The following is a 24915-nucleotide window of genomic DNA, read 5'->3' as shown; positions in this document are numbered from 1 at the left end:
GTAACGTGCAGGTTAATTTGTTTTATTTTACTTTTATATATTGTGTTAATTATTTCTTATGGAAAAATTAAATATTATTTACGAGTGTTTTGGAATACGAGCCTGCTTCCGGAACGAATTATGCTCGTAATCCGAGGTTCCACTGTATCTATAGAATTTATAGTAAGTCTCAGCACTTCATAAGGGTTAGAAGTGCTTTGACTTTTATTGCGTTTAACAACAGCGCTGCGATCACTGCCCCTTTTCCAAATTTCAAACTGTACCTTAAGACAGTGCTGAGTTGGGATAACCAAGTTTAGAGATTATTATCATTTATAACATTACAACCACACACCTTATATTGACTACGTCCCCCTTTTGCCACCAAAACAGCAATGCGCTGTGTTCTGACATATTTCTATGGGAACCAGCATTTCAACAATTTGAGCTACAGTAGCTCTTCTATTCGATCAGATTGCACAGCCCTTTCTTCACTCCCCAGGCGCATTAAATGATCCTTTGCCACCCATGACCTTGTCAGTAGGCCCTGACCATGGCAGACTGGGAACATCCCACAAGACCTGCAGATTTGGAGTTGTTCTGACCCATTACATTTTCCATCACAATTTGTCCCTTGTCATTACAATATCACTTGGAAGAGGGGGACGGGGTGTATATTAGGCAGCAGGTTTTGACCCTTAACATTTTGTCCCTAAAGTTGATGCATAGGAAGTGCAAGTGGACTTTAACATTTTGCCTAAACTTGCTTAGACACAATTATTTTTCAGACCCAGTCACTTTTGGTTCCTGCCTATTTTCCATTCATCATAATTTCATGTAAAGGAGAAGCAACACAATCTCAGAAAAGTACTCACACATCTATTCTACTCACAATACACATGCTGACAGATGCCCGTGATTAGCCAGTGTCTCTGTGACTGACAGTTAGAGAGAACATTCCATCTTTCCCATCCAAATAGCATTAGAAATTTTGCTAGACTCACACCCACAGAAGGTTGTGGCATCATCCATATTTTTCTATTATTAATATGAAGAGAGGGAAAGAGGGAGGAAAAGACAGGCTGATAAGGAAACAACTGTTAATACTGATAACAGGACTTGTTCCACAATATTAAATGTAACTAGAAACAGATAACATGCACAATGTGTCTTTTATTAATAGTTTTAATAAAATTAATTTATCAGCAGCCTGCTATAATATTAGGGAAATGGAAACTTTCCGAGCATGCTGTTTTTGGAAAAACAATCAATGTTTGGCCATAAAGTATACAGTTAGTGCTGCATAAAAATATTAATATCAATATGGACATGTGCAAATATTTAATCTGCAATATACGCCTATAACCTGTTAGTTAAGTTCAGCCTTTATACTTGGTGTAGCTGGTGCTTGAACCAGTGACCTTCCAATCAGTAACTAAGTGCCACTGCCCCAAATGTAGTTTATCAATGATTTCAGCGTTTATTATTCTAACGGGTTTCTAACAGACGACACCACAAACACAGACACGAGGCAAGGTCTTATGGTAAAGGGGTAATTTTATTCAGAATATTGGACAAGGAAACGGTTAAAAGGAGGGAGGAAGGGGAAAAGAAGTAAAGGAAGTGTCCACAGCGGCACCTGCGAGCTTCTCATGATCGGCCGAACTGTCTTCTCTCAGCTTTCTTTAGCATGGCAGAATGCGGGTATCTCCACAACACTCCTCGCCTGGTCAGCTTTCCCGTCTGGGAACGGAACCCTAGTCGTGGAACTCAGCTGCCTTTTCTCCTTCAGCTCTGTATAAAAGTTCCAATGCCAGGGGGGAGCTCCAGCAGTGTGCTCACAGCTATCTTCAGTGCGGCGATCAAAGGCCCCATTCCATTCGCACATTTGAAGTCTCAGGCGCATAACAACGTACCTCTCGCGCTTTTATCGTCTGCCGTGTGACTCAGCTCTGTTGTTCTCCGTCGATTTTTCCAGGTTCAGACAGACATACCGACAGACAGACAGCCCAACAGAACGCTGAGATATGCTCTTCGCCATGTTTTATAGCCTGGGGAGCAGCCTGAGATCTATTAGTGGAGATTAACCACCAGCCGGTGCCCATTTCCGCAGCCCTGCCCCTTTGCACACCTACAGAGGAGGGATGGGGGGCTACCTAGTGAGCGCCAGAGTGAGCAAGTAGTGATAGGAGATTTAGACGCATGACACAATTATTTTTAAAACTTTTTTGGTGATGAATAAATATTGGAACATCAAATAGTTGTTAAATGAAGTCTATACCACAATCATGTCAATATGGGACGATATGTGTCAAAATGGTCACAATGTATGTTTTTTGCTATTAAATCGTGCAGTCCTGGTAATAGTTTTTGCTATGCACATTGGAACACATCATATGACCTTGTTATTGACTATTTTCCGACATCAGTGTTTTTATTCCTTGCATAATGAGCCAGTTGCTAGAGTGGAGACGATGAGCAGTGCATACTGAACTCTGTGCTTTAATTAAGGTATAAAGGCTCAGCTTCTATTCCTCAGTGACTGTTTATAGCCTGACCTTTTCCGTGGTTTAAACAGGCTAGAGATGGCTTGAACACACACTGACCAAATATACTTTGACATTAATTTTTAATAAATGAGCATGAATTATATGTGCTATGTGCTATATATATATATATATATATATATATATATATATATATATATATATCTATATATATTTATTTTTTATTTTTTTTTATTTATTTATTTTTTTTTATTTTGTGATTTCATTTATACACATGCAAATACCCAACCACACACACACACACACACACACACACTGTACAACTCAGTGTGTTTGCTGCAAGAAAGTTGCTGTCAGGTGCTAATAGCAAAGCTCCCTGTGCGCGAGATGACAGCGCTTGTCAGCTTAGCCAGCGCTTCTTAAAGATACAATGAATATCAGCAGTAATTCTCCACAGAAAGCGTCGTTCTGCTAATTCTTTCCATGCTACCTTAGTATAAGCCCTTTCACATGCTTCTACACGTCAACAGCTATATAAGTGTAGATTTGCATGCAGGGAATAAAGCTCAAGGAACATACGCTAATTTATTCATCACGGTAAAGAACTCCATTCTCAAGGGTACATTTCTAAAAGATTAACTGTCACATTTCTAATTTGTATGTGTCAAAACATAAAAGAATATAAATATGTGATTTAGGGAACAGAGGAATGTACAAAGAGGGTTGGCACGGTGGCCTGTACACACGGTGGCATGGTGGTTTCTCAGGGAGCATTTCCATGCCCAGGAGACCTCCAGGGACAAATGTACTGTATACCTCTCCATTTAGTCTTACAAGTTTTAAAAGCAATGTTTAAAAAGAGTGCTAACATGCTCATTGGAGTTTTCGGAAATAATTTCGGGTGGTATTTGTGTCCCTCTGATATTACATTCACAAATGGGTCTTTATAGTGAAAATTGTATAAGCAATGTATTTAATAAACATTATCATTAATAACTATAAAAATAAATAAATTGAATTAATTGATATGTACAAACAGTCTTACTTTGTACTTAAATCCTTTATAGGACATACCTAAAAATTGATCGTTTCAAAATGTAAAAAAAAATTCAAAATTTTTTTTTTTATCATTTATATATTGCAAATCAGGGACAATAAAGTTATCAAATTTAGTTTCTTTGCCCATCTGGGGTAATCAATAAATTTTCCTAAAAGTGTGTACAAAGTACTGTGAAAAAGTCTTACACACATGCAAAAAATGCTGTAAAGCAAGGATGTTAAAAAAAAAAATTAATAAATATATAATTTTATCATTATTACAAAATAATGATAAAACTTATTATATAATAAAACTTTATAAGGAAATTAGTTTTACTGAGCATCCTGCAGAACCAGCCTCAGTTCTTCTGAGGACTCTGACTGTTGCACCCCTTTCTTTTTTGCATGCAAAATATACAGTAGCAGCTTTTTTTTCAGTCACTTTCAGTCATAAATAAAAGAAAGGTTTTGTCTGTAGAGTGGTCAGAACTCGCTCTTTTAGTGATGAAAGTGACATTTCATACATTGGAAGACATTGTCTATCTGTATGTGGCTATACATGTCACTCAACAGAGTTAATCAATGCAATAGTTTACTGTGTATACACAGAGTATGTGGAAAACACAGAAACAATGACAATGCATCTAGAAGCTACAATAGTCCTCACCAAACATGAACAAATGCGCAACACAGCATGAAATACTCCAAAAACATGGTGTGTATACTATGACAACTGAACCTTGCAGCATAAATTAAATAAGCATTTCATTGCATATCGTACTGTGTATGACTGTGTATGTGACAAAAAAAGCTGGAATTCAAATTTGAAATAAAAAAAGGGACGTCATGAGCAGTCACGTGCCAGATGCTGATCACCTTATTTTTAGCTTTAACCCTTTAACTATTTCTACAAACTCCTTACCCATCAATGACTAGTACTATTAATACTAGTATATAATAAGCTCCTTTTTTTCCTGTAATGTTACATTAATTGCTTTAATGTAATTTTAAAAATCTATAGCAAAGTTAGTACTAAAAACACTGTAGACATTTGCACAGTACTGTATATAAAGCAGATTTTAAAACACAAACTAAATGAAAGGCACATTTAAAGTTGATTTTTTTCTTGAGGTACTGATAATGGCACTTGATTAAGGGTTAATATGTTTACCAAAGATGTGGATGTTTCTTCTCTCACACCTTCAATGCGTTCCAGAGATTCTGTCACCTACAGTACAGCAGGGTCAGGGTTACTCCTTACTTGCAGAACATGAACATCTGGTATAGTGTTCCCTGGTTATAGCAATAGAATGGCAGGATTCTAAAGATACATTCTGTAAAGCTAGGTACACATAAGAACAAGACAATTATCATGTAGGAGGAGATGCTGAAGTATGTAACTTGTAACCAATCAGAAGCTGATCAAAGTCTTTTGTATGATGCAATGTATGTATAAATTTATATACAGTATACAATACAGGGTGTGACGTCCACCTGTCCCTTGTAGCACATGTGTGTGTGCATGTGTGTGTGTGTATCCATTTAACAAATCATGCTAGAAACACTCTTTTCCATAAGTCACCCATTAAAGGGTATGAACATTCACATACATTTTAGTTTCACAGTATAAACTCATAGCTGTTAGCCGAACACATTCACCCCCAGGGATGGGACCACACGATTCAATATTATCCTAATACCTACTGTAGCTATTCGATTCAATTTGTATTGCGATTCTTTAAGTATCATGAATTCGCAATTATCCCAGTTCACTTTGTATTACAATCCTAAACAAATTTAAAAAAATCGTTTGTTTCTACCACACAGGCAGTTGCATGGTCTACCAATGTGTAAATGAACAGAGTATAGAGCAGAGAGCACCACGGGCAGGATTACAGACAAATAGCAATATTTTACCACCTCAAATGCAAACATACATCATTATTATTATATTTTTTAATATATCGATTTTTAAATCAGTGCGGGAATAGATGACCTGCCACACGACAACATCAGGAATCAATTTTTCCCCATCTCTATTCATTCCTATAAATATTTGGGAAGTTCAAATGGAGGTCATCATCATCATTATTTCCTAATGATCAGAAAAAGAAGAACATGCACTTTGAACATACAACACTTTTCCCTAAAGTATTGCAAATAATATGTTTTTGATTCCATTAGCATGGATGTGAGCAAACATTTGTACAATAAAATATAAAAAAAATAAAAAATAAATTTGCAGAAAAGAAACATTGTAATACATTGGATTGTTGTGAATTGTGGGTAAACTGTCTAAATGTGCATTTTTCTAGATTCACTGTTAAGTATGTATAAATAATATAGTATAATTTTAAGACCTACAAAAGCTAAATTGTGTGCCACCCATAGAATCACCCCCAACCTTCTAAACCAAATGGATGGGGATATAGAACATAAGCTGAAGATTGATTTGTGCCATGATACTAACTCATTATACAGCCTTCAAATCCTTGTTGCATATTTGAGCAATATGAATAAATATGAATGTGAAACAAGAACATTTGTGCTGCGGGGTGTTACACAACTCTGTACTGATCCTCAACCCACATCTGTAAGCCACACAAAAGTCAAGTCAAAGTCACTTGTGAATTATAACATAGCATGGCTTTTAAACTTGCTTAAAAAATATTCTTATTTATATTCTTATAGTGTTACCAACAATAAGGTTTAATCTCAAAGATCATTTTTGAAGATTAAAGATTATTTTCCATAAGGGCTAAAACTGTGTACAGATGTTGCATAGCACGCACACACACACACACAAACAGACACATGCACACACACACACACACACACACACAATCATTGCTTTAGCATTCCAACCCACCAGCAGGGGGAGATCCGGCTTAATACCAATTTTCTGCCTCTGGAAAAAGGACGAGCATTCACAAATGTGCCGAGCCGTAGAGGACAGCACGTCTAACCCCAGTGCTGGCATCTCCATCTGTGCCGGGCTGAACGGGCACTGAGCCCTGCCAAACACGCATGTCACTCAGACACATTTTCAGCTGCCTTTTGTGCTGCTGTGACTTCATCTAATCCACCATGCTCAAACTCAGCTCAACTTCTGTCAATGCCTCAGCTGTCACGAATCACACGTAATCATCCAGCATTACAATTTTCGGTCCACAGTGCTGAACCCCTGAATACGAAGGTCGCCATTTGCATCACAATATGTGGCTTTTATTCACCTGTTTGCCGAAATCATGAAATATTTCCAAAACTGTCCATCTGGAAAGACACCGCTGCGGGTCTCTCCTAATGAAAAACAATCTGTACAAATGAATCAGACTGCTTCACTTGACTCACCTGTAAATTTTGTACCTGGTGGTGAAGCCCTGTTGATAGCGCTCCACAAACTCTGTAAATTCCTGCGACTGATGAAAAGGCCCTTTGTCTGAAAGGAGCCAGCCGTATGGGCCAGCAGCATCCCGTGAGCCTGTGGCCGAGGCTACAACCCAGCAGTGGAGGCTTAGTAAAATACACTCCCATGGACACATGAGACACGCCAGTCTAAAAGCAACACACCGGCAGCTCATGCTTCACCCCACGACTCCACATTCTCCCAGGACTTTCCTCACCTCCTGAAAGTGCTAAGAGGAGGAAAAAAGAAAACTGAGAGTTAGGTCGGAGAGTTACCCCAGGTCTAATACAGTACCAAAATAAAGTACTGAATAAATGCATGACATGGATAGGCTTTATAATGTTTTATCACATTGGGTATCACTAGCACTACCACTTCTTATATTTATAAGAAATACTGGATTAGTTAACTGTAGGAAGAAATGCCATGTGTGTAAAAAATGTATTAATTATTTTTCCTGCAGTAGTTCAACACCTCTTTAGAAAAATAATAGAGCATGAAGAAAGCTTCACGTGGCTTAATGTAGCCAAAGAATGATCACAGGACGTCTCTCACACACTTACTGTGTCATAAAAAACATCCCAAAGAACAAAACACTACTATATACAAAACTGAATACTCTTCATGTTAAACACTGAACTTTAATAAAAGGTCATTATCACCCATAAAGAAACAGCTAGATGTGGGTTAATGTTTAAAAATTATCCCATAACTACTAGACATTCTCCCCTTTATTACGCTTATCACTTTTTTTATGTCAATTACGTTAGATTTTCCCCAATGTACTTTCTGCAATTCGTGACACCGATATCAGATGAGTATTGGGTGCCATATTACTCAGCATGTAATAATCAGCTCTGTTGCAGGAATCACATTGGAAAAAGTAAAAAAAAAGGGTGTTGGGATTTTATCCTTTCAGAAGGAGCCCATAAACTTTTCATGGAACTTAACAATAACCCCCATGTGCCTTTTAGACATAGGACGTTGAAGGTTTCACATGTAGTTTTCATTGTCACATGTGATTTTTAAATTTATTCCATTATGTGATTCTTTTATTTACACATCTGATTGTATTAACACAGGTCTGACATTTTAACGTGCGATTTTTTATTACACTTAATATATTTTATACCAATAGACTAGGTACAAGTTAGAATATGGAAAAAAAAAAAAAGAAAAAGTTAATTATTTCCTATTTCCTGTCATTTGTATTTATTTATTAGTAGTAATCTTTATCAGTAGTAGTAATACTTGGTTTTAAAATTTATTTTTTTCATATGTGATATTTATCATTATTATTATTATTACTATTATTATTATTATTATTATTATTATTATGGGTGATGTAATAATTTTACTTGTAATGATGTAATGATTTTTTCTGCAATGACGATTCAATATATATTTTTTTACATGGATTTTTAACTGTAATTTTTTTTCCACAAGCTTGTTTAATTGCATGTAATATTTTTTTCCATTAATTTATTTACACACTGACTTTGATTGTTCTTTATCCAATGTGATTTTTTTTTCATTCTTATATTTCAAATACAATTTTTGCACATTCATAGTAATTTATGTTCACTCCATTTATACACAATTGATGAGATTTATTACAGATATATTACATTGTTTTTCATTTTGGCTTTTTACACAGTTTAATTTTACAGAATTTTTCACATGTGACTAGTACAAATTTTATTTACCCTCATCATGTTTTTAATTATATATATATATATATATATATATATATATAGAGAGAGAGAGAGAGAGAGAGATGTTCACAGCTGATTTTTTTTTTCAAAAAAGAGACAGAAAGATGATTTCACACACACACACACACACACACCTTTTCCACTCATCAGGCATAATTACTTGATATCTCCATATTGTAATAGTTTGCAGTTTGGTGAAATGCACAAGAACAACTTAGGATCAGGTGCAACATATTCTATGTGATTTCTCCTTTAGTATATTTAATGCAACAACTATAGTACAAGTCATTCATTACCTTCACACTCGCACAGGGACAGATTTCTACAGTAATCTTTTTATTATTATTATTATTTACCTTGTTTAAGTGCTTGGTTCTTCAGTCACTTCCCAGACAATTCCCAGTTTTGCAAATCGCAGCGCTGAAAAGAATGATTAAGATGTGAATAATGATCTTGGATCAGTTGACATGCCTTTTCGGATGACCTTCCGCTCACTTCACCTCACTGTTTTTTTTGCAGAAGTGCAAACGGCGGAAAAACACGGCGCGTGACATCAGACAGCAGTCAAGCAGTCCCGGACTGACGTGTCCGAATAGGCGTCAGCTGGCAGCCCGGCGGATCTCATTCACAGCGCACACAGACGCGCACTGCCGGCTTCTGCTTCAGCCCCAGCGCCGCTCTCGGTCCAGGCACAATGATGTCTCGGTAAAGTTTGGAACAGGAGCTTTAGGATATTCCGCGCCTGTGTGTGTGTGTGTGTGTGTGTGTACTCCACAGATCAACACCTCGTGTCTATGTTACGGTGTGTGTGTGTGTGTGTGTGTCGGATGATGCTCCTTTGCACCGTCGGAACGTGCAATTTATTTCGGAGGCAAGCCAGCTCCACTCCTGATTGGCTGAGCGCAGTGTAAAGGGGCGGGGCTCTGAAGAGCATCTCAAGTGGGGTCCATAGCAAGGGTGTTTACTTATTTATTTATTTATTTATTTATTTATTTATTAGTCACAAAAATTACAAAAATAAAAACCTTACCTATTTAGAACACTAATCTGTTTCTAGAAAGGATCCCATTCCAGATTGTATTCCCATTTGCTCTGAGAATAACCTCCACACTTCCACTTATTGAAAGGTCCCCAATAGATTCTAGAGAATGGCGATAGGGAGGTTTGTGTTTATTCCATCACAAAAGTGTGCAATGTAGTTGGGCGCTGAGCAGGACACTCGCAAACTTCCACTCCACCAATTTGGCAAATCGTGTCTTTTCGGAGCTCGCTTTGTGCAAAGTGGCATTGCCATGCTGAAACCCATTTCCAGTGAAGGAACATTATACGATTACAGCATACAAAGACATCCTGTCCAATTGTGGGAAGGCGTTGGGTGATGGTAATGTGTTAATGAACCTTTAGGCATATTATTATGTGTGTATATATATATATATATATATATATATATATATATATATATATATATATATATATACACACACATACTGTGTAGATAGATAGATAGATAGATAGATAGATAGATAGATAGATAGATAGATGAAAAATCAATGCAGTGGGATATCGTGATTTTTGTATGTAGTCATTCATGAATTGTGACACTCTAAAATGTATTTTTAAATTGTATATGTATATGTGTGCATTTAAGGTGGTAACATTTCCTCTATAATCCTAAAGCTGGTGCACTTTAAATTATTCAAGTCAAGTCAAGTGGTCTATTGTCATTTTAACCATATACAATTCAGTACACAGTGAAACGAAACAACATTCCTCCAGGACCAAGGTGCAACATACATTAACAAAATAAAATAACATAACTAGCTGAGACACCTAATTAGCTACCTAGCTATGACAACAAATTAACACCATAAATTAACAAAACTAGCTTGGCAGGCAGCACAGCATCATGTCTGATGGATGCTCTGTTTGTTTAGAAATGTAATGAAATTATAAAAAAAAAAAAATTGTGAAATTTATAAAATTCGGATAGTTGCAGAATAGATATACAAATTAAATCTGCGCCTAGATATCATGATAATGTGTTATGGGATAGTCTCTTGGGATTCCCGATAGATAGATAGATAGATAGATAGATAGATAGATAGATAGATAGATAGATAGATAGACAGATAGACAGATAGATAGTTTTATGTACAAGCCATTAAAACTAGTCAGTATTTCCAAATAATACTACATAAACTAAAATGTCAAAATATTGTATTAATAGGGTCTGAATTTGACAACAACCCACCAAGCTTCAAGATTAAAAGAATAGCCCAAAATAGAAACAATGCAGAGGTAAAAAAGAACAGCAATTCAGTCAATCACAAATCAGCTTGGGGGTAAATGCGCATTCATAACTGAAAATATCAAGGGCAATGCTTCAGTAAAGTTTCATTACCAAACATTATTTAGCATTTTACAAATCTATCAGCAATTACATGTCATTTGTAGTGTTAAAAAGGTAATTAATCCATCTTGTATTAATTGATATCAAAATAACAAATTATGATAGACAGACTTACTTTGACAATTACGTTGGGGGGGGGGGGTATTTTATAATTGACATTGGTGCATAGTTCAACTACTTTATGGCATGTTATGCATATTTATAAAGTAGAAGTCAATAATAATGACAAGCCTTTTATAAAGTCTGTTAAATGTGTAATATCAGTTAGTATATATTATACTGGTGGCATGGTGGCTTAGTGGTCAGCACCGTCGCCTTTCACCTCAGAGTCAGGGTTCGAGTCCTACCTCAGGTCTGTGTACATGGAGTTTGCATGTTCTCCTCGTGCTTTATTTGGGTTTCCTCGATGTACTCCACAGTCCCTAGTTGGGCTACAGAGGTTACTAGACGGATGGATGGTTGAATTTCCTTTTAAAACATTAAGAGTCCATATAATCTAATTTTGTGTTTAACTTTTAACTATAAAATATGCATATTAACTTATATCCAACACATATGCACACACATTTAGAACATTAGCAACCGGTTTATGTAATTTTATATTTAAAAAATCTGCATCCTACGTAGAAGAAACCACCTTCAATGCATCCCATGATTTTGTAATAATTTAAAAGTCCCTTAGGTTAAAAGAAATGCATTATTAATAAACTAAATAAAATAAAATAAAAATGTATTTCTCACCTTTTGTTTTGCCTTTAACTATAACTTGTCATATCATATAATTATTTATTTTTTACAAGAATACCACTTTAGCAAACTGAATACAGTATTAATGCCCTAAAAAGACTGATGAACTGACAGCAACATGCTAAATGGGGGTCGGAATGGACAGCATCCCTAATCGCCAGTGGTCCTACCACACAGGGGAAGTACCTGTTTACAATGACAATAATGGTTACTTCAAAAAGCTGTTTTATTTACAACATTAATGCTTCTAAATGTGTTAAAACATGCCAACTGCAAGTAGTACATTAGTTATTTCCCCAATGCACGCATACACACACACACACACACAAACACACACATATGGAATGTTTTAAACAATAATTAATAATACTTGTTAAATTTATGTTTGGAGAGCATTATGTTGCTTTGTTTTGGTATTGTAATCTATTCTAAGTCCTTTGTGCATATACACTTTTTATCTGTACTTTTTATATATAAGCGCTTTTAACTGAAAAAAAAAAAGAATTTTGCATTTACTTTAAAGGTGTGTGGAAATGTGAGAATAACAGATATAAGCCTCTTTGTTGATGCTTCATAAAGAAAAAAAGGAGTTTGTTTCGTTTTCTTTTGTATTTTTAAAAACATTAAGTTTTAGCCTAATCTGAAAGAGTTTTACTTAGGGAGGCATGATTGGTTTATTGCAAAATTAACATAAGCATGATCAAAGAAAAGGCATTAAGAATGTGTCAATTCTGTATGAACAAGACATTCATGCATTCGTGCTGATACATTAATTTACAAGATGTCATTTATTTTATTTCTCATCCGAATAAATTGGTGACAATTAAAACTCAGCACATCAAATAGAGTTTTGGATAGACACTGCAGACTTTCTTCTTCTTTTTTTTTTTTTTTTTAAGCAAATAAGAGCAGAATCATTACTAATTCAGTTGCCTGGAAAAGGGTTGCAATGACAGTCAGTCAGTGGTGTTGGTGAAGTTCATATTATAGTGTGTTATGTAGAGGAAATGTTTCAAGTTATAAAGATTTTTCCAAGCTGATTTTCAGGTTGTGTTAAAGTCACTTATTCTGTATATACAAGAATCCACATGATAAGGGAGGTATAAAAGATCCAGCCTGATGCCATGTGCGCAATCATTTATCCACATACAGACAGCATGCCATTATGAGAGGTAAATATTCCCATAAAATGCAGCTGGCATAACGATACCCTGCAAGTGATGTCATTGTGAAGAGTGATCTGTAGGAGGAGGGTGACAATAATATTTTAATAAGCCAGAACCTTGACAGCTTTGTCAGCATATTTGGATGTGCTCTTTCTCCACTCCTTTCATCTCCAAGCAGACAGACCTTATCGGCTTGCTTGGCCTTTTTTTTCCCCCCTCTTCTCTGACTAACAATGTGTTTTTCCAAAAATAGACCTGACTGAGAAACTGTAGAAATGCAGTCTTGGGAGACTTTGTGTATATCCGAAGCAATGAGCAGTGTGCATCTAATTGTGTTTCATCCACTTTTTCAATTTAAAGTGTGAATCAGATGTCATGTCTTTGGCTTTGTGAGTCAACCGCATAAAGAAAGTGAGATTTTCTAATCACAAGAACATTTAAGTACCATAAGCCAAGTTTCTAGTATATTTAATTAAAGTTGGCAGCGATGAGCATCAGCATTTCTACTGGCTATATGAATCATCTGCATATGATGCAGCCAAGTCTTGCTGTTTTCTTCTGATTTCTCTTTCATATGTGTGTTGATTTTTTTTCTCACTGAAATAAGCACCACATTATAGCGACATAAACATAAAACTGTCCAAAATAAATAAATAAATAAAGTTTTAATCCTGGTTCTTAGCACTGCACATGGTTACTGGCACGGCTGTGATTTGGGCACAGGGCCTTAGGAATTCACAAGCATGCCAATATCCGGTATAATCTAACTACATTTACATGGACAATATTACTTCAATCCAACTGAAATCAATCCAATTAAATATCCCAGCATAACTGTTTACATGAATGTTAATCCGATAAGATGTGCTTACGTGGGCAAAGCACTTAATCAGAATGTAACTTTTTTTGACATGCACAAAGTGGTTGTGCCGACTGTGAAGCCTTTTTTTTTCTATTTGAAAAATACAGTATTTTGCTCCAGCTCTGAGGTTAGGTTAGCCTTATCATGTTTTCCAGTAAATGCCACCTTCTGATTGGTTGGATGATTGGTTACAAAAAGGCAGCATTATGTATGATTAGTTAGATGCTGACATACAGTACATGTGAAACGGACAGACATTTAATTTTGGCTCCGCTTTCTCCACTAAAGGCCTAGTAGATGAAAGTCTGAAGTTTGCCGATAAAGAATAAAAGCAAAATTTCCCTTTTGGAAAATTTTCAAGTCACCTATTATCACCTCCACATGGGGCAAAGTGCAAAAAAATACTTATTCCAGCGAAAAAAAAGAAACAATCCGTTTTCAAGTGTTTACATGGCTTATATTTTACTAATGAAAGTATTTTCAAAAGATTTACACGCCCCTCTTTTTGAAAATTTATTCCGATTGGGAGGGTTTGGGTCAGGCTGTTCTGAGCTTGGCACAGGTTTTATGCCAGATGCCCTTTCTGATGCAACCCTCCCATTTTATTTAGACTTGGGACTGGCTTGGTATCCAGCGGCTGGAAATTGTGTGGGAATTAAACTCAGGCCTTACACATTATTATTATATTATTATTATATTAGTGTTATAGTTATTTCAACTATTAGTAAAATATTAGGGTCCACGTAAACATACCAAGTGTGATATTGCTTTTATACCAAAGTTCTATAAACAAAATAAAACATACATTTCAGACACAAGCTAACCAAAATTTACATCTATTTTTACCCCACTTTCATACACACACTACTGTTCAAAAGTTTTAGAACACTTTCTAACTCCAAGATGCTTCTTGATTTTTATTTCTTTCTAAATTGTAAAGAAATGCTGGAGGCGTCCTAAAAATGCATTAATCTTCTTTGAACAGTTGATATTGAGATGTTTCTGCTACTTCTGCTTTGTAAAGACTTCATAACGCCTCTAATCTGTGGTGCTGTTAATTGGTCATTTTTCAGGCTGATAACTCTAAATGAACTTCTCGTCTGCCAGTTTCATTATGGTGCTTGACGGATTTTGCAAATGCACTTGATAATACTGTTCTTGCAAGAACTATTACAGAAAGGCTGACCTCTGTTTCTTAAAATAACAACTAACTGTTGTTTTTGTTGTTGTTACATAATTACCTAATTCCATATGTGTTATTGTATAGTTTTGAAATCCCCAGTAATGTTGTAGAATGTAGAAAATAAATCACTAAACAAAAACAAAGAAATTTGCAAGTGACACCAAACTTTTGAACGGTAGTGTATATATATATATATATATATATATATTATAAAGAGGCTACACTCACTGACTAGCTGCTAGGTACTCTAGCTCACATTAAATTGTACAGTATTTTTTAAGCTGCAACTTTATTTAATGAGTTATCATATTTTAAGCCAGGAGTTACATTCATAAAAAGTGTAAGCACTCTATTCATCCAAACAGATTGATAAAAAAAAAAAAAAAAACTGTTGTACGCTGCCTGGACAAAAACCTTCACAATTAAAAATTTAATCGGAAAATACCCAAGGGCCTTTGACTAGATAATTACTCCAGGGACTAATATTTTTCAGCTGGTAACCTTTTTTTTTAAGCGCCACCTGATGCAGAAAGTAGCTTTTCATTTCTTATACAACGAGATGTTTCCTGAAATCATGGAATAGATGTTTATGTGTTGACCAGCATCAAGCAAAGGTAGCAACTAAGCAGATTAGAAATTAGTGAAACTCTCTGATTATTAAAATCTAAAGGATAGTGCAGAATTGTCTACTTTGTAGAAGAAATGTGGTGGAAAAAAATCTAGAATGATCGTGATCGGAGATCTCTTAAAAAAAATAAATCACCAATTTAAATCTATTTAAAGTGCTTACACTTTTAAATCTTGTGGAAGCAGAAAGGGGGGATTTAGTGTTACCCACATACTAATTAATTTTTTTTTCTTTTTTGGTTCCTTTTGGTTAAATAAAATAAGGGCACAGTAAAAGAAAGTTATGGATTGTTGTTTCTCTGAGTTTGTGTTTGCCAAATAATAAGACACAGACATGAGATAATTTTGTAATGTTTTAAAAATACTTTTTAATGTTTGTATGTGAAATAGTTCAATAAGGTTAAAGCTTGTCATGGGATTGTCGCTAACCTGCCGTGTGGCAATAAAAAAGGGTATATACAAGTTGGACATAAAAAACAGTGTTTTGAGGAATCCAGATTGACCGTATTCCAGGGTGATGGATGCATCAGCATAATAAGTAAAGTGCATGCCCCATCATGCATAATGCCCACTGTACAAGTCTCTGAAGGCGGTGTAATCATCTGAGGTTTCTTCAATTGCTTCAATTGTTTCATGATGGTACAGGAACATTCCAGGATGACATTGCCAAGAGTCATCAGGCTCAAGTTGTGAAAGAGAGGCTCTGGGAGCATGAGGAATCATTTTCACACATGAATTGGCCACAATTGAAAGTCTTTTAGATGTTCTGGGGAAGACTTGATGCAGTGTTTTGAGGCTCTCATCATAATTACAAAATCTTGACCAAAAATGAATGTACTGTAGCTTTGGAAAAAGAAATATGCCATACTACATACGTACATCTGTATTTGCTCTCCACATACAAGCCAAAAAACTGTTTTCTCCTTTTACAAGTCACCACTAAAATTTGATTCTCTAAACATCCTTGGATTGAGTTTTTTAAAAGATATGTTTTCAGTGGTAAAAATAGAGTTTGCATGTGAACAAAAGAACAAAATCTCCCATTTTTGAGAGATACATGTGGACAACACAGTTTAATGATGTTGCACAAGGTTATGGGAACAATTCATATTCATAGCTACGAGCGATCAAATGTTCAGATCATGCAGAAGGCCCGGGTTCAATTCCCAGCCAGTGCCCAAACCCCAGCCACTGGATGAACGGGCGCTTCAAAGCCCGGATGAAATGGGAGGGTTGCGTCAGGAAGGGCATCTGGTGTAAAAACCTGTGCCAAGCTTGTGTGGCAAAGAGCTGAAAGACCAACAGCATTATTATTATTATTATTATTATTATTATTATTATTATCATCTATCTATCTATCTATCTATCTATCTATCTATCTATAAATTGATTATCTGCTTTATTAATTGATTTTTTTTGTTGTTAAATAAATTATTTAAACTATAACTGTATATTTTGGGGAAAATAGTAATTACATTAAAGCCAATAGGTTTCCAAAAATGTAGGTTGATATAGTGCATTTTTATAAGGTCAGTCTGCAAAGAGATTTTTCATTGTCATGAACAAAGGCAAGGCAATTGCAAACTTAAAAGATAAATGACTGTATCTTTAGGAAACAGAGAGCTTATGAATGTTTTGCAATAACAGTAATCCGGTAATGCAGTAATTTAACCAAACTGCATAAAGTACATGTTGAAACACAGACTGTATACAGTACATGGTATTACAATGCCTTATTAATTGTTGTTTAGAATGCCATGATTGTTCCATCTGTGAAGTCTAGTGATTTTTTCATGCTGTAGAATTACTAATTAGAGTCTGTTATGTGCAGTATGTACTGTATGGTTATATATCAGGTATCAGTGTCCCTGGATTGATCTTGAACTTGCTTCACTGTCTGTGCAGAGTTTCTGCACAAATTTTTTTTTTGTGTCCACATATTTTCTTCCCCTATTTACCTCAAAACATACCAGTGGTTAAAGTATACCAGTGATTATAAGTATTGTCTCTTGGTTCAAGATGTATTCCACCACATGCCCAGTGTTTCAGAGATAGACTGTGGATAAAACACCAACCTGACCCGTACAAACATAGTTACTAAAATTTCCAAGCATCAGCAGATAAGTGAGATAATTAATATTTATATAATATATTGATGGGGATTTTCTTTGGTATTTTGGTTCATCCAGGTGGCGTCCCGATCCTCCCCACTCAGGAAATACATCCGTTGTTACTTTAGGGCATGATTATTATTCGCACACATCGCCATTTAGCCAAACTTGCATGACTTAGGATGATGGAAAAAAAAACTGCTTTGTACCCACTAAGCACGGCAAAAACCTGCAACCTCTATGCACACAGACCCCAGGCAGGAATCGAACCCAAACACTAGACAGGCAACCACACAGTGAGTAATCATTAGCAAATGTTAATCATACAGTAACTAAACTTCTTTAACCAAAAACCCTTTAAATTATTACTACTGCTTCAGAACTGCAGAACCTCTGTCTGAGTGCAGTTGCCATAACCAAGCAGAAGCTGCTGTCTTTCGTCTTTGTCTTTTAGCTGTTCCCTTTCAGATTAGCACTCGACGACCGGCCTTTTTTTTTTTAAAATCAAAAACTGTTTGTTTATGTTACCTGGAAAGTTAATAGCTCTAGTGTGGCAGTGGTAGCTCAGAGGGCTAAGGCATTAAGTTGCTAATCGGAAAATCAGCGGTTCAATCCCAAGCTCCAATCAGGTTGCCATTGTTGGGCCCTTGGGCAAGGCCCTTAACCCTATCTGCTCCAGGGGTGCTGTATCATGGCTGACTCTGCACTCTAACCCCAAATTGCGCTCGTATAAAAAGAAATAATTTCACTTTGCTGTAATGTATACTGTATGTGACAAATAAAGGCTTAACTTAACTTATTATCCACACATTCACCTAGCAACCAGCAAAAGTACATACAGCCACAACTAACGTTAATGTCTTTTTTACATTGTATTTTTTTACAAAGCCAGAAAATCTGAGTGTCAGTCATTTATGTTGCACTGCATGTGTAATTTATATAGATTTATGTATCTGTATAGTATACTGTACAGCTGTGCTTCCGTCTTATAAATCGCATTATTAGTGTTTGTTTGAATGATGTGCAAGCTGTTGTATTACATCCAGCTTTCATTCACAGTAAATATTATTATGAAGGCTGGCAGTGCCATTCGCCTTGGTTTTTTTTTGGCAGACTTAGAAAACAAGAAAAGTGAGTTGAGATCAATGAGAGAATGAGTAGTAGATGCATGAATGAATGGATATAATAATAATATGTTCCATTTAGTTCAGAAATGATTAGAAGGTCATTTCTGATCATCATGGCAAGAAACACCACTTTTACACGTTTACTTATAATATATATATATTTATATATATATATATATATATATATATATATATATATATATATATATATATTTTTTTTTTTTTTTTTTCTCACTTTGGTGCATGTTGAGTACAGAGAAAGAGAACGTAAGAATGCTGACAGGGCAGGGAGTGCAGATGAGATGGAGGTGATTGAGATAAGGAGCAAATACTGATGGTTATGAGCTAATAATGACTGGTTAAAAAGAAAGAGAAAGAGAGAGAGAGAGAGAGAGAGAGAGAGAAAACAGAGCAAACTATCACAACAGACTGTTTTTTATTACAATTTGGTATGGATGGCAAAGAAGGATGTTGGGGCGAGTTCGGTGCCCATGATGCTGACTCTATGAATATGGTCATGTGGTATGCACATCTTTATTCCTTTATCTTTTTTTACTTTTATGAATGTTTATCTATGAGTGGCAGCCTGGGAAAACCCCTCACATACTGACACTTTGACGTTTTTACAAGATTTTCTAACTGACATATGTTTCTCTTTCAGACAACAAGGATTTACTCGCATTCTATAGGTCTAACCCCAAAATTAAATAAGTATAAATAGCATTTAAGGATTTTAAATGATTAGGTTTACCTGTATTCGGATTAAGCCTGTCACATTGACAGTGTGAGGAAATCACAAATCTAAAGAGATATTGATATGTTAAAACTTGTCATTCACCTGGACCTGGTTAATTTGATTACTTTGTCTATATATACTGCCAGCTTTGATTTGCTGCTTAGTTAAGATTGCTGTTTTGTACACTGCTTGAGTTGTTGTTCCTGTTACCTAATAGTTGTCCTTAGAATTATCTTTAGTTCCTATCCCTATTTGCTGTTTTCCTGCAGAGTTTTCCTAGATTTGTTTTTAATTAAAGTGGATTTAAACTCCACTTTATTAAACGAGTATTTGCGTTTGCAGGCGGCACGGAGGTGTAGTGGTTAGCACTGTTGCCTTGCACATTTAAGGTCTGAGTTTGATTCCGGGCCCGTTCGATTCCCGTCTTGTCTTTGTGTGAGTTTTTTATGTTTTCCCTGTGCTTGGTGCGTTTCCTCCAGGATACTCCAGTTTCCTCCCACAGTCCAAAGACATGCAGATTAAGTTAATTGGTGTTACCAAATTGCCCGTAGTGTGTGAATTAATGCATGTGTGCTCTGTGATAGATTGGCACCCTGTCCAGGGTGTACCATGCCTCGTGCCCTAAGTCTCGTGGGATCGGCTCCAGCCCCCCCGCGACCCTGAATACAGAATTAGGCGGTATAGACGATAAGCGAATGAGTGTCTGTGTTTGCATCCTGTCTCTCCTCCAAATATGAAAATAGATTTATTGACATTTCTGTAAATATTTCAGAGGTAGTTTTTAATCTTATTGAAAAGTGATAAAAGTGTATTAAAAGCTGTAAAAAAAAAATCTATCTCGACATTTTTGGTCAGAGCAAAATGTTTTTTACAGATGCTCAGATTTGATGACTTGATGCATAAATATTAGTGCATGCCAAGGTGTGTATATGTGGATGATTTTCCTGAGAATATTGTAGAGTATTATCAAAATTACCTAAAACTGTACAGTTTTTAAAGATATTGTCTAAAGCAACCCTTTGAAACCTTGCACAGAAACGTTTTTGTTTTATTTTATGTGTAATTGATGCTTATTAAATATAGAATGCACTTTGGTGTAATGTGTTTATTATAGTACATTAGATCGTTAATGAAAAAAATCTATAATAATTATTGTAGTTAAGATAGGGAAAAGCGAATAAGTTACATCTTGATTCTTTTATTTATCCGTTTATATATTGCCACACTGATTGACTTAATTTATTAATTTTTTTTATTTGTTTGCATTTGAGTTAAATGTTGCAATTCCTCCATACTCCTGCATCACAGCATGTAGGAGTGAATTATTTGCTAAGTTTGTTTGGAATTGAAAGGAAGAAAATCATGATACTAACAAAAACACAATACAAATCGAGTTGACATCCAGGTATTGTCATAATATTGTAACTTGTCCCTGATGATTCTCATCCCTACATTGTATGTGCAATGAAATGTACAGATAAACAGCTTACTGCAAGGTTGTACCATAAAAAAAAAGACACTTGGATTATTTCTGAATTTGTTTACACACAGCGTAGCCAGTCCACACATAGCTGGGTATTTTTAAAAACTAATTTTTTTTTTTTTTTTTAGAATTCTGTCCACATGAGCTAAGTTTGAAAAATATCTTTGTCCACATGTAAATGCAAAATGCCCTGTTAAGTGCTGTTTGAAGCCCGCCTAGTCAACAGGGGGCCAATCAGAAGCCCCCGGTTATGCTTTGTAGAAGTCCAACGGGTCTCGACCAAAACTGTCATCGCTGTCTGTGTGGTCTGAGTCATATGAGCTTTGTATGTAGCAGCATCATCGGCACACAAGGTGACATTACATAATCTCCATTTCCCCTGTCCACACAACACCACTGAAAGTAGAGTTTTGGAAAATCTTCACTTTGGATGTAGTTTTCCAAAAGCCCAGTTTTAACGACCAAAACGACGTTTGCATGCGGACGAAAGGCCAAAACCGCAGATAAAAATCTCCGTTTTTAAAAATACCCAGCTATGTGTGGACATGGCCTCAATCTTTCCCTTCCTTCCTCGTTTATACCACAGTTTACAACCATCTTTACCACATTACAGTAGCATAAAGAACATTTCTTTTCCCCTGCTGTGTTTATTGCCCCTGCCTGCCCCAGTCAGTAGCGGTATATTTATCTGACAACACCAGGAGTGTCTCTGTGTAAGTGTGACCAGAAATCTAACATGATAAAGGTTACAGAAAACATTTCACTGACTTTGAACTGCTGTCCTTTTTTGCTTTCTGCCTATAAATCATTCTAAGAACAAACAACAAAGAGTAGTAGAAGAAAATAAAGAACAATGTTGCGTGCTTGGTTTGTTGCCCAAATACGATCATTAATTGTGATAAAAATAAATGCCTTCCAGCAACAGCTAATGTCAAGCTTTCAGTCAAGCATTCCAGCCTAATTTGTGCCCAAATACGTGATTATAATTGAAATAACTTTGATACATAACATACTGTGAATGTAATGAAAATGTATAATGTCAAATAATTTATAAAATAAATAAATACAGTAGCAGCAGAAGAGGCTATCAATCCTTTTTTTTTTGCACCTAAAAATTGTTTCATTCATTTGTGTCATGTTTTTAAGTTTTTCAATTGACTCACCCTCTTACAACAAAATGAATGTGAAATTTTACAGTACTTAGTCAAAAATGCTCCGCAGTGCTTTTATTACATATTGAATGATATGAACTACTTTTTTTTTTTTGTGTGCAGTTGTAAAGTTTATTTGTATCTCCACAGGTTACTGTAATTTTTATATCAAGTGGGAACATACAGCACAAATTACACAACTGCACATTGGTTTCTGTGTGGCTTCTTCAATGTTTAAAAATGTATACTACCTGTAAGGTATTTCTGATCAAATTGTCATAATTTCTTAATTTTTATCATTATCTGATAAGTTGCCAGATTTTAACTAAAAAGTTAGATAAATTAAAGGAAATAGATGGTCATTGATGGTATTGTTAAAGTTACTTTAGTAACCTTGTTAAAATACTGTAGGTAGTGAAATATTACCTATAGAACAGAGACAAGTGGAGTGAAACTCGAGAGACACTTTGTTCTGTGAGAGTTTCACAGGGAACTGGTTCAAAAAAAATAAATAAAATAAAATAAAATACTACTAATAATAATAATTATCATCATCATCATCATCATCATCATCATCATAATAATAAAATACTACTAATAATAATAATTATCATCATCATCATCATCATCATCATCATCATAATAATAATAATAATAATAATAAAATACTACTAATAATAATAATTATCATCATCATCATCATCATCATCATCATCATAATAATAATAATAATAATAATAATAATTATTATTATTATTATTATTGCACAAGATCTCAGGAATCATATTTCATCATGTTTTATAATAAACCTTTTTATTTCTCCTGCAGAATTTTCTATTTATATTTCTTTAGTTTCATGGCAAATTGTCCCTAAAATATATTGATCAGAAATTCATATTAATGTGTTATTTTCTTTTATATATTCTTATTTAGGATTGTAAAAGTACATTTAAGTAGAGATATTTATTCTGCTTGTAATTAATTGTCAGTAAACATTTTACATCTAATTATCTTATGTTTCTAAGATATTTAGATTAGATATTAGATATTATTTATTAGATATTTTCTAAGACTTTTTTTGGATAAACATTGCAATCTCAGTCTTTAGTCATTATTATCATCATCATCATCATCATAAGTAAAAAGTAATTAGTGTACAGTGCTGTGAAACAGTATTTGCGCCTTTACTTTTTTTGCATGTCACACTCAAATTAATGACATTATTAAACAAATTTTAATATTACACAAACATAACCCGAGTAAATACAAAATGCAGTTTTTTAACGATGATCTCATTTTTTAAGGGACAACAACTGCAATCTAATGGTTGTGAAGCTGACAAAGACTAAGTCTTTCGCATCACTGTGGAGGAATTTTGGCCCACTCCTCTTTTTAAAATAATTTTAATTTTGCCACATTAAAAAGTTTTCGAGAGCATAAATGGCTTGTTCATGGATCTTAAGGATCACTTTGTCCGCATAGGGCCAGACAGAATAGGACAACATTTTACCCTTAATAAATAAAATCATCATTTAAAAACTGCATTTTGTGATTACACAGAATATCTGTGCAATGTTAAACTTTCTTTGATCATTCAAAAAAAAAAAAAGAGAAACAAAAACAATTCTGAAAAGGCTTTTTATATACTTTTTAAATATTTTTTTATGGGACTGTACTTGTACAATTTCCTATTTACCTATGCATGTCTTTTTATAAATTTAGTTTTTGAGACATGCTATGACTGGTTGTTTTATTCCCTGACCTTAACCTTAACCATAATTTCCACACATTTTCAGACCAAACCAAAATTGTTGCAGGACCCCATCATCAGTGTTTGATTTGTGTGAAAATACCTGGAGCTTGCTTCTCAGTCTTTGTAGTGGACACAGAGACTCTGACATTCAAGCTTTAAAACTGTGGCTCAAACGTAATGACATTATCTACAGTTATAGTTCGAGGTGTACACGTCAAGCGTGCTTCAAAACAACATGACAAAAAGAAAGTTTTGCTTTGCAAACACTAATTGTTTTTTTTTTGTTCTTTTTTTAAGTGTTAATTAGCCTGTTGCTCATTAAGCCTTCCACAATATCAGTGACCTGAAAACAGATTAGATTAACCCCCGGCAAATGAAAATATTCTATTTTAGATATTTATTTTATTCTTCATTAAAACTGGACAGTTAAAGATAGAAAAAAAATAGTCTCGTTGTTTAGTGACTCATGCATTGTTCTTGCAATGGTAATTCTATAATGGTAATTCATAGAGATAAATGATTGTACCCACAGATGTTTGATCAGATTAGGACAGGCTTAGTAGGAGCCGGCCTTTTGGTCATGTTCCTCTAACCATTCCTGAGCTATTTTTGCAGTGTGGCATGTCGCATTATCCTGCTGAAAGAAGACACTTCCATTAGTGATTAGTGTTGCCATGAAGGCATGTACCTGACGTGCAATATGTTTAAAGTTGGTGTAAACATCCACTTGAACACCAGGATGCAAGATATCCCCTTCGTTACACTGCTTTAGGTGGCTTGCCATCATACCTATATGCTTTAATGGGTCTTGGGTGCCCATGGCTGTTTCTCCATTGATAACCTCCACACAGTACAAGTTTTGTAGACGCTCTTACCTACAGTAGTTGTCAAGCCATCACAATTTGGTGTCCCAT

At 35.1% G+C, this 24915-nt stretch overlaps 1 protein-coding gene across 2 annotated transcripts in view; it reads right to left on the bottom strand.

The window, feature by feature from the left end:
• brinp3a.1 (bone morphogenetic protein/retinoic acid inducible neural-specific 3a, tandem duplicate 1) overlaps nucleotides 1–9459 on the bottom strand; it is a 69774-nt gene extending 60315 nt beyond the window's left edge. Inside the window, exons 1-3 of one of the 2 annotated variants that reach the window (XM_053498793.1) lie at nucleotides 9146–9459; nucleotides 9002–9065; nucleotides 6876–7159 (exon numbers count right to left, since the gene is read on the bottom strand). In XM_053498793.1, the coding sequence (XP_053354768.1) occupies nucleotides 6876–7105 (230 nt within the window). In that variant the 5' untranslated portion in view covers nucleotides 7106–7159; nucleotides 9002–9065; nucleotides 9146–9459. Of the gene's footprint in view, nucleotides 1–6875; nucleotides 7160–9001 lie in introns of both variants that reach the window. The other variant, XM_053498792.1, reaches the window with a different exon arrangement.
• Nucleotides 9460–24915: the final 15456 nt, after the last annotated feature.

This window comes from Clarias gariepinus, chromosome 6 (genome assembly GCF_024256425.1).
Source record: "Clarias gariepinus isolate MV-2021 ecotype Netherlands chromosome 6, CGAR_prim_01v2, whole genome shotgun sequence".
NCBI classification, from domain to species: Eukaryota; Metazoa; Chordata; class Actinopteri; order Siluriformes; family Clariidae; genus Clarias; species Clarias gariepinus.
This window is presented reverse-complemented; position numbering and strand designations above follow the sequence as displayed.